General features: G+C 37.3%; 2 protein-coding genes across 10 annotated transcripts in view; both read left to right on the top strand.

The window, feature by feature from the left end:
- wupA (troponin wings up A) overlaps positions 1–3,507 on the top strand; it is a 33,600-nt gene extending 30,093 nt beyond the window's left edge. For 8 of the 9 annotated variants that reach the window (XM_018513517.1, XM_018513518.1, XM_018513516.1 and 5 more), the window contains 5 exons: positions 620–839; positions 1,064–1,300; positions 1,826–2,011; positions 2,297–2,377; positions 2,681–3,507. In XM_018513517.1, the coding sequence (XP_018369019.1) occupies positions 620–839; positions 1,064–1,300; positions 1,826–2,011; positions 2,297–2,377; positions 2,681–2,694 (738 nt within the window). In that variant the 3' untranslated portion in view covers positions 2,695–3,507. The remainder of the gene's footprint in view (positions 1–619; positions 840–1,063; positions 1,301–1,825; positions 2,012–2,296; positions 2,378–2,680) is intronic. The other variant, XM_018513523.1, reaches the window with a different exon arrangement.
- Positions 3,508–6,848: 3,341 nt separating this feature from the next.
- LOC108765041 (CD151 antigen) overlaps positions 6,849–13,185 on the top strand; it is a 122,599-nt gene continuing 116,262 nt past the window's right edge. Inside the window, exon 1 of the mRNA XM_018513532.1 lies at positions 6,849–7,164. The gene's annotated coding sequence lies outside the window, so the exon portion shown is untranslated. The remainder of the gene's footprint in view (positions 7,165–13,185) is intronic.

Raw genomic sequence — 13,185 nt, 5'->3', positions numbered from 1 at the left:
TACTATTATACACAATATATATTATTGATTGTTTTCCAATTTATTCGTATTTGAAAACATTATGGATACGGATTAACCACAATTTTCTGAAAGGAGTAGATAATAAGTAGAAACCAAACGAATTCAATAAGTATGTCAAATAGCTCTTATTATGGTAGTTATAAAAAATATACAAATTTTTTTTTAGTTAATATAACGTTTTTTAATTGAGGATTTGCAATGGAATTGCATAATTAAAGCTTTGTAAAAAATAGTTATTAAAAAAGAAAGAAAATGTTAAACAATATCCATATAAAACAATATTTTACAGTAACATTTCATATTTTTTCGTCACTGGGTGTGAAAATATTTCAGATGACTACTCTCGATACTTAATAAAATACCTTGCGTTTCTTTTACTTTTATGTGATTATCTTCAGCTTGGAAAGAAATCGCGCACGTTTGAAAAAAAAATGCTATTATATGATCGAACTTTCAAGTTCTCTGGTAACTTTAGAATAATATGTATTAACTTGTTGATATCAATATACTACATAACTAATACGTTTTCTAGAGAGAGATGTTAAAGATACTGCCTAATAATTAATTAATTTTGAGTAAGTACGCGTTTTCCATGTAGGAGGGCGAACAAGCTGAAGCACCTGTGGAACCACCACCACCACCGGAACCAACACCAACCCCAGAACCGGCGCCAACTCCTCCGGCTCCCGTACCTCCGCCAGCGGAACCCGCACCAGTTCCTGCGGCGGCACCTCCAGCCGAAGGTGGAGTTCCAGCAGCTCCTGTTCCAGCGGTTGAAGGTGTCCCGCCGGTGGACGGAACTGCGCCAGCACCAGCTGGTAAATTCCTAGGCCTTAAATATTTTTAAATATACGACAGTATTCAAGATATTTTCATGGCACAACGATTCGTCTGTTTATCAGAAAATTTTTCTTTGTCGAAAATCTGATACACAACGCGTCATCTTTATCTTTTTTATAATTATTAAATAAATATTTTTTTATAATTATTACGATTACATTAAATTTTACCTTCTGAATGCACCATTTTGTAAACTATTTAGAAGGCGCACCTGCAGTAGCCTCCGCAGAAGGGACCGCACCACCTACAGAAGGAGCTGCACCGCCGGTGGAAGGGGCAGCGCCACCAGCAGAAGGAGCCGCACCTGCGGAAGGAACGGCACCGTCAGGAGAGGGCGTGCCTGCTGAAGGAACGGCACCTCCAGCCGAAGGTTCTGCACCTACTCCTGCAGAGGGTGCACCTGCCGCAGAAGGAGCTCCTGCCGCAGCTCCAGCTGAAGGTTAATTTTTATCCTATTTATTTTCTATTTTTTTATCCTATTCTTTTATCTTATTCTGATTTTTTTATATCAATAAAATAAAATTCTACAAAAACCACTATTAAATTGCAAAAAATGTAGAATGAATCTAAATTGTACATTAATTCTTTACACACCGCGTATGTTTCGTATAGAACACGTTTGTAGCAGAAGCAATTAAAAGTTTAAATGAACAATCGATGATAAAAGCTTTTCGTTGTCAATTTATAACAATATTACTTTATGCTAATTAATATTAAAATAATACAAAACAAAACATTCTGCTTATCGAGAAATTAAAACAATTATTTAAAATGTCTTTCTTGCATGTCAAAAGATTGATGTCGATCAGCTATTGCCAATATTTATGTCCTGTTAATGTCGCTGCTTTGATGTAGTTTTTCGCTTGCAAATGGGCGTACTGCAATTTGGGAAATTGCATTGATGAATCTGTTATATGAAATAAAAATTTTAGTATCTTCAGTAAGATAAAAAAAAATTGTGTAGGTGCAACACCAGCAGTACCAGCGGAAGGAGCTCCTCTAGCAGAAGGAGCTGCTCCTCCAGCCGAAGGAGCTGCTCCTCCAGCAGAAGGTGAACCAGCAGCACCAGCTGAAGGAGCCGTACCTGCAGCTGCCCCCGCAGATGCGACTCCCGCAGTTCCAGCGGAAGCTGCACCCGCGTCGACCGAAAGTACGTGAAATATCTATGATTTGACTTATATTACTTTTCAGGTTACGCAGTGAAATTTTCACTACAAACGTAGATACTTTTTTCTACTTTTTTCATAAATCTAATAATTTTGTAAACGATCCATTTTTTATTGGAACATTTGGCGAGAATATTTTGAAACCGAACATTTCACATTTTACGAGAAAAAGAAGATATATCGTATACAGGAATTTTTTGATCGCCAATTCTACGTCACCTGACAAAATTGGCGTTGTATTAATTTTGCGTTTTTAACTTAATTTTTAGCTAATCTAGTTTTGATATTGCGAGTTACAATCCGCATCAGAGGCAGTCCCGCGCTAAAGAGCGCGAAATACATCATGAACGGTATGTCAAAGCCTTCAAGTATAAAATGCAAAGGACTAAAAAGAAATCATCGCATTCGGTGAACTAAAAAACAAAACTCTAGCATTTCTGGCATGTCGCGAACTGCGCGAATTGCGCACCGATCAGACATCATCCACGGCACTAGTGTTCATAGAATTTCGGAGGAAAATCGATGAGAGCTACTCTCCTCGGCTTTATCATCGGCTTATCATCTTAGCTGTAGTTAATAATTCCGCACCCGTACCTGCCACGGTGGTCGCTTCCCACGTTAATATTCTCTCTTTTTTTTTCCTCCCCATGTAGCACCCGCATCGTAACTGAAAGAGTGGAGACGAGGGGTCATCTTGTCGCATACTCTCCTCTCGTTGACGTGAAACTTTGCGGAACATCTCCACAGCGGTAAAGATACGGATGTATGTGGAACCAGCACCCTACCTGACATCGCGCGAGGATCGCTCTTTTCTTGTCGTCATCATCATTATCATTACCATTATCGCCAGCATCGTTACCGCCATCTCCATCGCCGCCGTCGCCGCGCCGCGCCGCGCGCCGTCTCGTCGCCGTCGCCTCCATCGCTCACGTCTTGCATATTCATCACTCATGCATCACGAAAACTCGCACGTGCCGCACGAGGTTCAAAGGAGAAAAAACGAACAAAAAGAAAAGGAGAGAAATGTATGCACGAGAAAGGGTCGCGTGTCACGGGCACGATATGTCTTGTGGTCGAGAAACGTCGACTCGACATGGGGCTCATATTTTCGCCTCGTATTCGTTATGAAAAACCCGCGTCATTAGAATGCCGAGAACGGAAAGGAAGGATGCTGTCCTTATTCGACGATGTCGCGATTGCTAATCGAGATTACGTCGAGCGTGCATCTACACACATTTCGTCACGTTCGCTCGAGCAACTTTTCCACCGATGGCACCGATGCGCAATCAAACAATCGCTACTCGTCGCATTATACTCGACACAGTACGAATAACTAACTCCGCGTCGGAATAATCCTGTAAATAATCCATCGCACGTCTCCCACGTCACAGTTCTCTTTACGCGGACATCGATACCGGAAACGGTTTACAAGAAATGTATACACAAAATTGGATTTCGTAATAAAAGCTTTTTCTTCGACTATTGCGTTATTTTCCTTGTTCAACAGGCACGACTCTCTATCCCATCATGAAAAATGTACTTCGTTCTTTATTCGTAATTAGTTTGTTGCGTTGTTTAAAGCGTAATATTACGCTGAGAAAAAGATACTTCTGAGATACGATACAATTTATCTCACTGAAATAAATCCTTCTTTAAATTGCGAAATAAAATTTTATTTCTAGCAAGATAAACCATATTTTTTACAAATAATAAGATATATTTCATAGAATTGTATATACATCATTGCAAACAAACTTTTTTACAATCGATACATATCGAAGAAAACATTACCTAGCTGTGACATTTGCTTGCAAATATTTCGACTTTTTTTTTAGTGTAATTTGTGGTCACTCAATTCAGTCACTTGCACTATATTGGATTGGTATAACCCACTCTCATTATGACGTTTCCGAAATTTCTTTTGCTTTGTATGCAAGAACTTTTTCTTTTATACGGAATACATACATTTGTTTAGTATCGTGTTATATTCCTTAATGCCTAGCATTTCAATAGAAAAAAAAATTTGTTATAAAACATTAATTTTTTTATGAGATATTTTTACACAATACCCATGTTAAGTACGTGACAAACTAAAAAGGCTGCTCATATAAATTACTTAAATGCATTAGCATAATACAATCAACTTTGAAGAAAAATATTCTATTAAATAACGTGACAATATCATTATTGAGTATTTAATCAGTTAAATATTTGTTATATATGCTTTTATATTTAATTGTGCTATAATTCATGTATTGTAGCAACTCTTAGTGTACACTGCAGGTGACCGAATTTGCTTAACATTTCTTAATATCGATATAAATTTAACTTTGATATTTCACGTTTGACAATAACATCGTCTGTAAACGACCCATTTATATGGTGTACAGATCTTATTACTTCTTAGGCCATAATTCAATGCTTATTGCCGGCGACAGTGGGTTCTTTTGGGGGCTTGACAACCATTTGTTTATCGCTCTGCTACGTGTTTTGCCCTTTGTCGTGCTTTGTTTCACGACACGTACATACAACGGAAAGACAATGGATGCCCTTTCGTAATGGAGTCTACATAGCGCTGTCTTATTGTGCGTTCTATCACCTCGGAATCTCTTTGCCGTTCATGTGACATTTCCTGTGCGCATGTATATACGTATATAAGATGTATGTGTACACGTAAAAGAGGAATAATCAATATCTTAATGAATTACGTATAATGGGGGATAAAGATAAAACATGTGCAAAAATGCGTTTTAAAGTCGATTTCTCACTTGATAAAATTGTAATCGGCGCAAAATATCAAGATTACAAATGTACAATGATACCATTATCACTAACCATCATCTATTATTGATTATTTGATCTTGATTGTTGAAATGATAATTCGAGCTTATAGCTGCACTTCAATTCATTTTGCGATCATATATCAATAATTAGCGTAAATGTATGTGTGTTTCTGTAATAATTCCGGTATAAAACATTAACACGTTCTGTATAAACGAAAAAAATTGGAAATGTAACGAAATACGAAAGTTTTTAATGACTATACGTTCCATCACAGCGGAATCTCTTTGTTAATCATGTGACATTTCCTGTACGTAGACGTATTATGGGATATACACACGTATATGAGATGTGTGTATACACATAAGAGGAGAATAATCAATATCTTAATAATAAATTAGTATTGCACACAATGGGAAATAAAATACGCGTATTAAAGCCCATTTCTCACATAATAAAATTGTAATCGGTGCAAAACATCAAAGTTATAAACATATATGTTATATCTTTGTCCATCGCAGATTATATGATCTTGATTGTAAATGATAATTTGCGCTCATGGCTGCACTTCAGTTAATTTTGCGATCATATCTCAATAATTGGCGTAAATGATTTCCGTAACAACGTAACGTAATTCCAGCATAAAACACTAGCATGTCCTGCATAAATCAAAATTGGAAATGTAACGTGGTAACATGAAAGTGTTTAATAATAATAACAATATAATAATTTCATGCAACGGGCATCATAATTAAATCATCATATAAAGTCGCGAATGGAAAATTCATCATTATCAATGGACGGTAATTGAAATATTCAAGGCCCAATATTCGCATGTTGAAAATGAGGAGATAAAAAGGCGTTTGATACATTTTAATGGTTTTCATGAGACGATATAATGGTGTCGGATCATAAAATTTCATATTACGTATCGCGAATGTGTTTATTCTCGTGAAGGCTGTCAGAATTGAAAATAATCGTATGACGCCAAGAAGAATGACATACAACGGGATGTCGCAAACAGCAGAAATATACCGCATGAAATCGAAATTGTATTTTGTTTCCGACGTGGCCGCAATGTAATTGAAAAGTAGCGAGTGAGGCGGTATTTAATGCGATTATAACTATTCTTTACAGGCTTCTAATTATACAGAGTTGTAAATTACGTATATCTGAACGCGATTAGAAATCAAAGTACATCATGCGAAGTTGCATCAAGGTCGACGGAATATCGATTCGCGAAAAAAAATAAAAGATTGAAGTAAACGAAAGAAAAAATAGAAGATACACATGCTGGGTTGATAAAAAGAGCGACATAAATAAAAAAAAAAATAGTACTTTTGAGATAAAAGGATCAACTCTAAAGACTAATATATTTTTGTAAAAAAACGATATGTGTAATTTATTCATGTGGAAAAATGTAGCAACTTTGATAAAGAATAACAGTTACTATGATTGAAAATGTAATATCTATGGAAAGAAAATAAAGTTACAGAAATAAGTAATATAGATTATAGAAGCAACATATTTATACACGGTATCCAAATTAAAATATTATTCAAATTCAGAGTTTTAAAAATATTCCATTAAAAAAAACTGCCAATGTTGAGATGCGTCACTTTTTTTATCAACGCCGCAACATAGTGCAAAATTAGACCTGTTTTCCGTTCTCAGAGCATACTTACTTGAAGCATACGTCGCACGGGAAAGAGCCTAAGCGGTTATTTGACACAGTCCCAGCGAGCTTTACGAGACGATAATTGGGCGAAATTATAAAATTGCAAATGACAGAGGCGGGCGGGCGTTTAACTTGCCGGCGCGTAGGAAATAATCGTGTGAGACCGCCCGTGAGAGATTGACAGGTATACGTATCGCGGGACTTGCTCCGAGCGAGCACAAGGAAGAACGGTAGGCAGGCAGCGAAGGCAAGAGAAAGAGAGAGAGAGAAAGAGAGTGAGAGGGGAGGCGAGTGACGCGCGCGCACTTCACGACGAACTATTGCCGCGCGCGACAGCGGCGCACTTCAAATCAGTCGCGCTTCGACCTTCGTCGTGGAAGGATTTTGCGCGGAACTCTCTGCTTGTCGATCCGTTGGTTGCCGTACACTGTCATTCGTGCGATCGTTGTTCTCGGTCATCGCGGGTCCATCGAGGTGACGTACGTCGATCAGAGACACGTCGCGAGTCAGTGTCGTACACAAGCGTGATCGAGTTTTTTTTCTTTCTTTCGTTATCGGGTCAGTGCCAAGATACGCCATTACGCGAGTTCCACGCCGGCGGCGGTGACGCGCGTCGCCAGGTACCATCGTCGGTGGATGCTGCTCGTGGCTGCTGTGCGAGATCTCAAAAATCGCCAGGTAAGTGTTGCACGTATATGTATATGTATGTTCACATCATACACGCGCGCACAAGACGACAAACGGATGGTATGGCGCGGCGCGGCGCAGAGCGTAGCGAATTGCCATTCAAGCCGCGCCAACTCACTCCGAGTCCCAAAAGCAGATTCCTACTCGAGTGCTCCCTAAATATCATTTTATCCTTGTTTAGCATTCGATGAAAAACAAAGATCAAATGATACCTGAGTGGTATCCGGACATAGTTCAGATAAGAAACACTCGACGCCGCGTCGCGTTGTTTTCGAATTGTTCACATGACTTGATCACGTGACCGCGCGGTCGCGGTCTTCCACTTCGGCGTAGAGATACAGGTACTACAACTCGGAGTACTCAGAGTCTGATTACGAGATGGCGAACTTTTTTTCGAAAGACCTATCGTTTTCATCAATCATTCAGTATGTTACAATGAGAAAGATAATATAAGTTGGAATGAGATAACATACGAAAAGATACAGAGTATACAGAGTATTCTCGCCAAATTTAAAATGTGAATTTAGGATCTCAAAACAAATCAATTTTTTCTTTAGAAGCTTGTTTGCAAATGTTTCATTTTTCTAAAGAGATATTGACTTTTTAAGTTACAGAACCGTAGGAATGAACAATGTCGAAATACTTTTGGTTTTGTTGCTTTGAAGCAAAACGTGCATGAAGTGCTCATTAATGATCTTTAATCATTACAATGGAGATAATGCAAGCGTGCGAAAAAATTATAACAGACGCACAGTCAGCTATTCATTCGTTCTCTTATCGATAGATTTTGAACAAATAAATTCCTATTGTTCTATAACTTAAGAATATCTCGATCTTAAACGAAACATTTACGAACAAATTTTTAGAGAAAAATTTTATATTAATGTAAATAACTAACGATATTAATGATGGCTAATTTATATTAGGCGCGGGCGCCGTTAAATACTATTGTTTTTATAGACGAGGTCACTGCTCGTCTTGTGAACGGTATTAATTCCTTGCTCATGTAATTCACTTCGTGCTCAGCTAGCGACAATATGTACATAGATATTCTTTCCCGAGAGCACTCTGTATTGCAAAATCGAAATTCGATAGGTCTAATTATTGTGTCACGTATACCTAGTCGTCGGTTTCTCAACTATTTTGTTTGTTTTGATGTTCTAAATTTATATTTTAAATGTAACGGTGATTTAATCCGGAAACATATATATCCTGCTTATATTCTTCTTTCTCATTCTTGTTTTCACGAAATTGTTCATGGCCAGATTCTGATGTAAGGTTTCGATTTCAGAGCACATCCGCAACTTCTGCGACTGTTTCTTTTTTTAAAGTTGCAAACGTTAGACGAAGTATCGAAGACACACACATGTCGATTTAATCCGCCTTTTAGTCTCCGAAATAAAGTGGTAGCATCCGGTATAAAATACAAGTATAAAAATGGAATAATTATAAAAATCGATATAAATCAAAATTATTTGAATTTCGTATAAAGCTGATCATGTTCTAAATACATCGGTCTTTAATTAGAAATGAATAATTTATAAATTCAATTCAAATACTTTTCAAATAAAAATGATACCAAAAAATGACACAAATTGAAATAGTTTGTAAAGTTTCTGTTAATATAGTACTGTAACAAAGTTAATATATCTCATTATCAATATATCACTACTTCTAGAAAACTTAAAGTAAGCAATTTATGATTAGCTCTTAATTAACCCTTAGTACTCACGATGAATCTCGAGTCTTTAGTAGTGGATTCATGTCCCAGATTAATTTTCATTGCTTTTACAAATATGCAAAAATTATTAAGTGATTTTTACATGTACTTTAATATCTTTTTTTGGAAAGCATTTGTAACGTTGTATATTTAAAAAAATTGTATAAATAATCAATTTTACTTGCTATTTTTGAAACAAAGGAATATACAGGACACGAATGATTCAATCGTATGTTTAATAGAAGATTGACGTGTATTAAAATTTAATATTGCCGTAATAAATAATTAATTTAAAAAAATATATATATATAATAATTTTTTTCTCTCTTCCGAACAGTTTTATATTTTTGACTTGTATCACTTTGTTTGCGGGGATGCCATATGTTTAATTTAATTAAACGAATACGATATTTTACCGAAATTTTATTTACGCAACGTGCTCTCCGCGCACACCATCCACAGAGTAAATAAAGATACATCAGGAAAACAATGGAAAACCTCGTAAAATTACTCGTGGAAAACGCACGTTTGTTCCGTTTTTCTTAGATAAACATTGTGAATTGTCCAACATTTTGCGCAACGTAAATTTTCCCCACGTGTTCCGACTGGACGCACAGGTGTATCACAGCGAACTGGAAAACGTGACTATTCTTAGAACTCCATCCTGGTCAGCGCTTTCTCGCACCCGATAAATTTAGATTGTCCATTTGAGCGCGAAAATTTTTTATATCTGCAGGGAGCAAATACGCGAGCCAAAAAATCGGGGTGCGCTGGTCGCTCTTTGCATTCCGAAGTCCGAACTGCAAATACGCTGACGGGGATAGAAACGCGACAAATAGAAAGCGCGTGCGTATTCTATTTACGTCTCGGGCATTCCCGGGCATGGGTGACCATTGAAACTAGTATTACTCTCGAGGGCTGACAAGCTTTTTTTCATTAATAAAACCAGTCGAAACGCTATTCATCATTTTCGCCGTATTGACGTGGAATTATTGACTTGTGTCTCTCTCCCTCTCTCTCTCTCTCTCCGCTGTATCAATAACGACGCACTCTCGCAATGTTTCCGCTTGAAAGGAGAAAAAAGTTAGTTACAGCCTTATTTTTGTAAATGAGATACGAGCGGAATATCAATAAAGCACTGTTTTTAATATTTCGTATCGTTCGTTCATTCCGTAATATAAAGTCTCAACCATTTTGTGTCTTGAGTGGAAGGATGAAATGGAAAGGACGTGTCGTGTTCTTGATGCTCAAGTCGTTTATCGTAATAAACGTGCTCGCGCTTATGGAACTTCCGGAAATAATCCAGGAAAAGCGGCGCGCACTCAACGCTACATTGCACGTGACTGCTTCATTCTCGCATAACGCCGGCAGCACATACTTGACCTTTGCGCAAATGTAAGAAAAGAGAATACCGTGCGTCGGGGGACCTACATATACGTGAGCGCGGACCAACGTTTTTCCGAGAGATTTAAGCGCCTCGGGATCTGATTATAACCCGTACTTGTTTCGACAATGCGCGGAGAAAGAGATTACAGGTGGGACGGAGGAAGAAATAGAGAGAGATTCTGCCGGTTTCTTTCTTTCCGGTTGTACCGGTTCGAGTTGTGTCACAGCCGTCACCACAGGTCGCAGTCCGCGAACTGCGAAGGAGACGCGTGGACAGACAAGCGCGAGTGCACCAAGGAAGAGAAGTAGTTAGTCAACAAGAAATGGCCATCGCGCGACTTCCTCTCTTGCCACAGTTCTCAACTGTTCGGTGCTACCGACGTCCCGTAGTTTCGATCTCATTAGCAAAATTAATCCAACAACTGCCACTAACTTAGCTGACGTAGGTAGACTGCTTTTATTGAAGCTTTCATGTTTTTCATTATTTCTTCGTGTTTCCGATGCGTTTGAGAAACTGTAAAAACTTTACGCGTTACTAATATAATTATCCAAGTATATCTATAGATAACAGTTATAATGAGATTATAGTAATACATTTGGAGAATGAGTTAAGGAATAGATTCATGTAGTTCAGAGAAGGAGAGAAAGATATCGTTATTTATTGAGATGGCATTCTTTCAAACGCTAAATACATTATATACACTTACAACGTAAAATTTATATAATATTAGAAAACTAAATACTAAATAAAATAAAATAATAAAAAAAATGTAAATGAAAATTAAGAAGATTGCAGACAGGGGTGGGCAAAATATTCAAAAAATTGTATTTAAATACTCTCAAAAAAATATAATTCAAATACAAAATACAAAATACTCTCAATAAAATAAAAATGTATTTAAATACGTAAGAGAGAGAGAGAGAGAGAGTGTTGAGTATGAATTTCTTTTCTAAAAGGAGAACGCGTGAGAATTTCGGCAAGTACAGCAGCGATTGTGAGATTAGCGAACTTGTTGCGTAAATTATGTATTTGTGCGGAAATTTAGTTATATGCCCTTAAGTAACGTGTCGAGCTTGTAAACTAAAACATCCCGCGGGTGTTCTCCATCCCAAGGGGGTTGGGGCACCGAAATATTCGGCGCGCGAGTGTGGTAGAGTACACATCGAACAGGCTCTTGCGTTAAAGCGACGTTTGTGCAACACCGGCACCGGTCCCAGCACCCCCAGCACCCCCAACTCCCAGCCACGTGTGTCTCGTTCTCCCGGGATATTGCGTGTCGCGTCGCGTCGGTTGGGCATGCGGCACAATTCGAGGTTTATTCGAGTCTCCCGGAGTTGTCGCTCCCAAGCCGAAGCCGGGAGAGCCTCCACTCCACTCCACTCCACTCCACCTCCATCTCCACCTCCACCGTAATATCCGTTATTCGGTTCCGCGAGCTTGGAAGTTGCTGCGAACGTTGACGGGATTTATCTCTCCCTCGGCCAAAGTTGCCGGAGAAATAAGGCGAGCCTTCCGGTCGACGCGTTGCCCGCCGGGGCGATGTGACGGGGTTCAAATACAGGGTCTTATGAAAGAGCTTAGGCATCCCTGCTCCGAGATTCATCGGTGCTCCAGAAATTCGCCGTCGCGCTGTTCCGGGATTAAAGCGAAATCGTTTCACGGAATTGTAAACAGGCAGTTTTAGTTTGATCGCACCTCTGTAGAAATTAGTAAATAGAAGAGAATATATATATATATATATAGAAAGATTAAAATTTATAGTAGAGAATTAAATATACAATAAAATAGTCTTCTTTAATCATGATAGTATCTCTTGTAAATTGTGCGACCATCTAACAGTGCTATGGATTTAGTCTATTATTTACGCGGAGAGTTTTTAGCTCGACACATTTTTTAATTAACGAAACTTATTTTTATATAATATAGGTTTTGATCTCCATTATAAAAAAAATCTTTCTCAACTTTGAAAAGTTTACTTGTACACGGAGGAAATTTTATATTAAGTTTTAATACAATTTTAAATTACACTTTACTATGTCTTGTATTTTCGATGGACTCTCACAACATGATTCCGACTTAACTTTTACTATGGTAATACTAATTTTTATCACATAAATAAAGTAATTATTTTGTTAAGCCTTATTCTAACATGAAAACAGTTAATTTTTACTATGAAAAAGTGTAAAAATTACGTTATATTATTGTTTTTAAAAAAATAACTATAGCATTTAAACTTATAATTTACATGAAGACCGCAGCTACTACCACATTATAGTAATTTTAAATATAAAATTTTCTCCGTGTATACAATTACATTTTTTTAATACTGAATTTATTTAAATATACATATTTTTTTCCTGTAATGAACATTAGAATGGATGATTCATTTTTCATCAATTGTATCAATTAAAAAAGCTTCAAGTTTTGCTATACTGACAAAAATATTCTGATTAAACCATTAAAAGAGCCCAATAAAAATAGGATTTTGGTGAGATCGAAAAGTATTTTTGGTTATCATAACTCTATTAATTTTTTACAGCCTAGACAAAAGAAATTTTGTTTGTCCTCACCAAAATGCCATTCTTGTTGAATTCATTTGTTGGTATAATTTTTTTTTCAGTGTAACATTCAGACTGTGGAAATATAGCACGATACTTAAAAATACATTTAAAGTGCATCTAATACCGTATATGAAATGAAGAAGCGCAGAAACGTGTGACTGATAATTCCAGTTTGAGGATATCTTGCGGTTCTCATTATAGTATGGAGTTCAGTGAATCGCACGAGAAAAGAAGCGAGAGAGAGAGATAGAGATAGATAGATAGATAGATAGATAGAGAAAGCCACACCGAAAGTCATTTTCTCGTTATGCAGAGCACCGCGGCAAAAGGATTTCAGTATAGTT

The sequence above is a fragment of the Trachymyrmex cornetzi genome, unplaced genomic scaffold (assembly GCF_001594075.2).
Source record: "Trachymyrmex cornetzi isolate Tcor2-1 unplaced genomic scaffold, Tcor1.1 scaffold47, whole genome shotgun sequence".
Classification (NCBI taxonomy): Eukaryota; Metazoa; Arthropoda; class Insecta; order Hymenoptera; family Formicidae; genus Trachymyrmex; species Trachymyrmex cornetzi.
The sequence above is the reverse complement of the archived record's forward strand: the minus strand, read 5'-3'. Positions and strand labels throughout refer to the sequence as shown.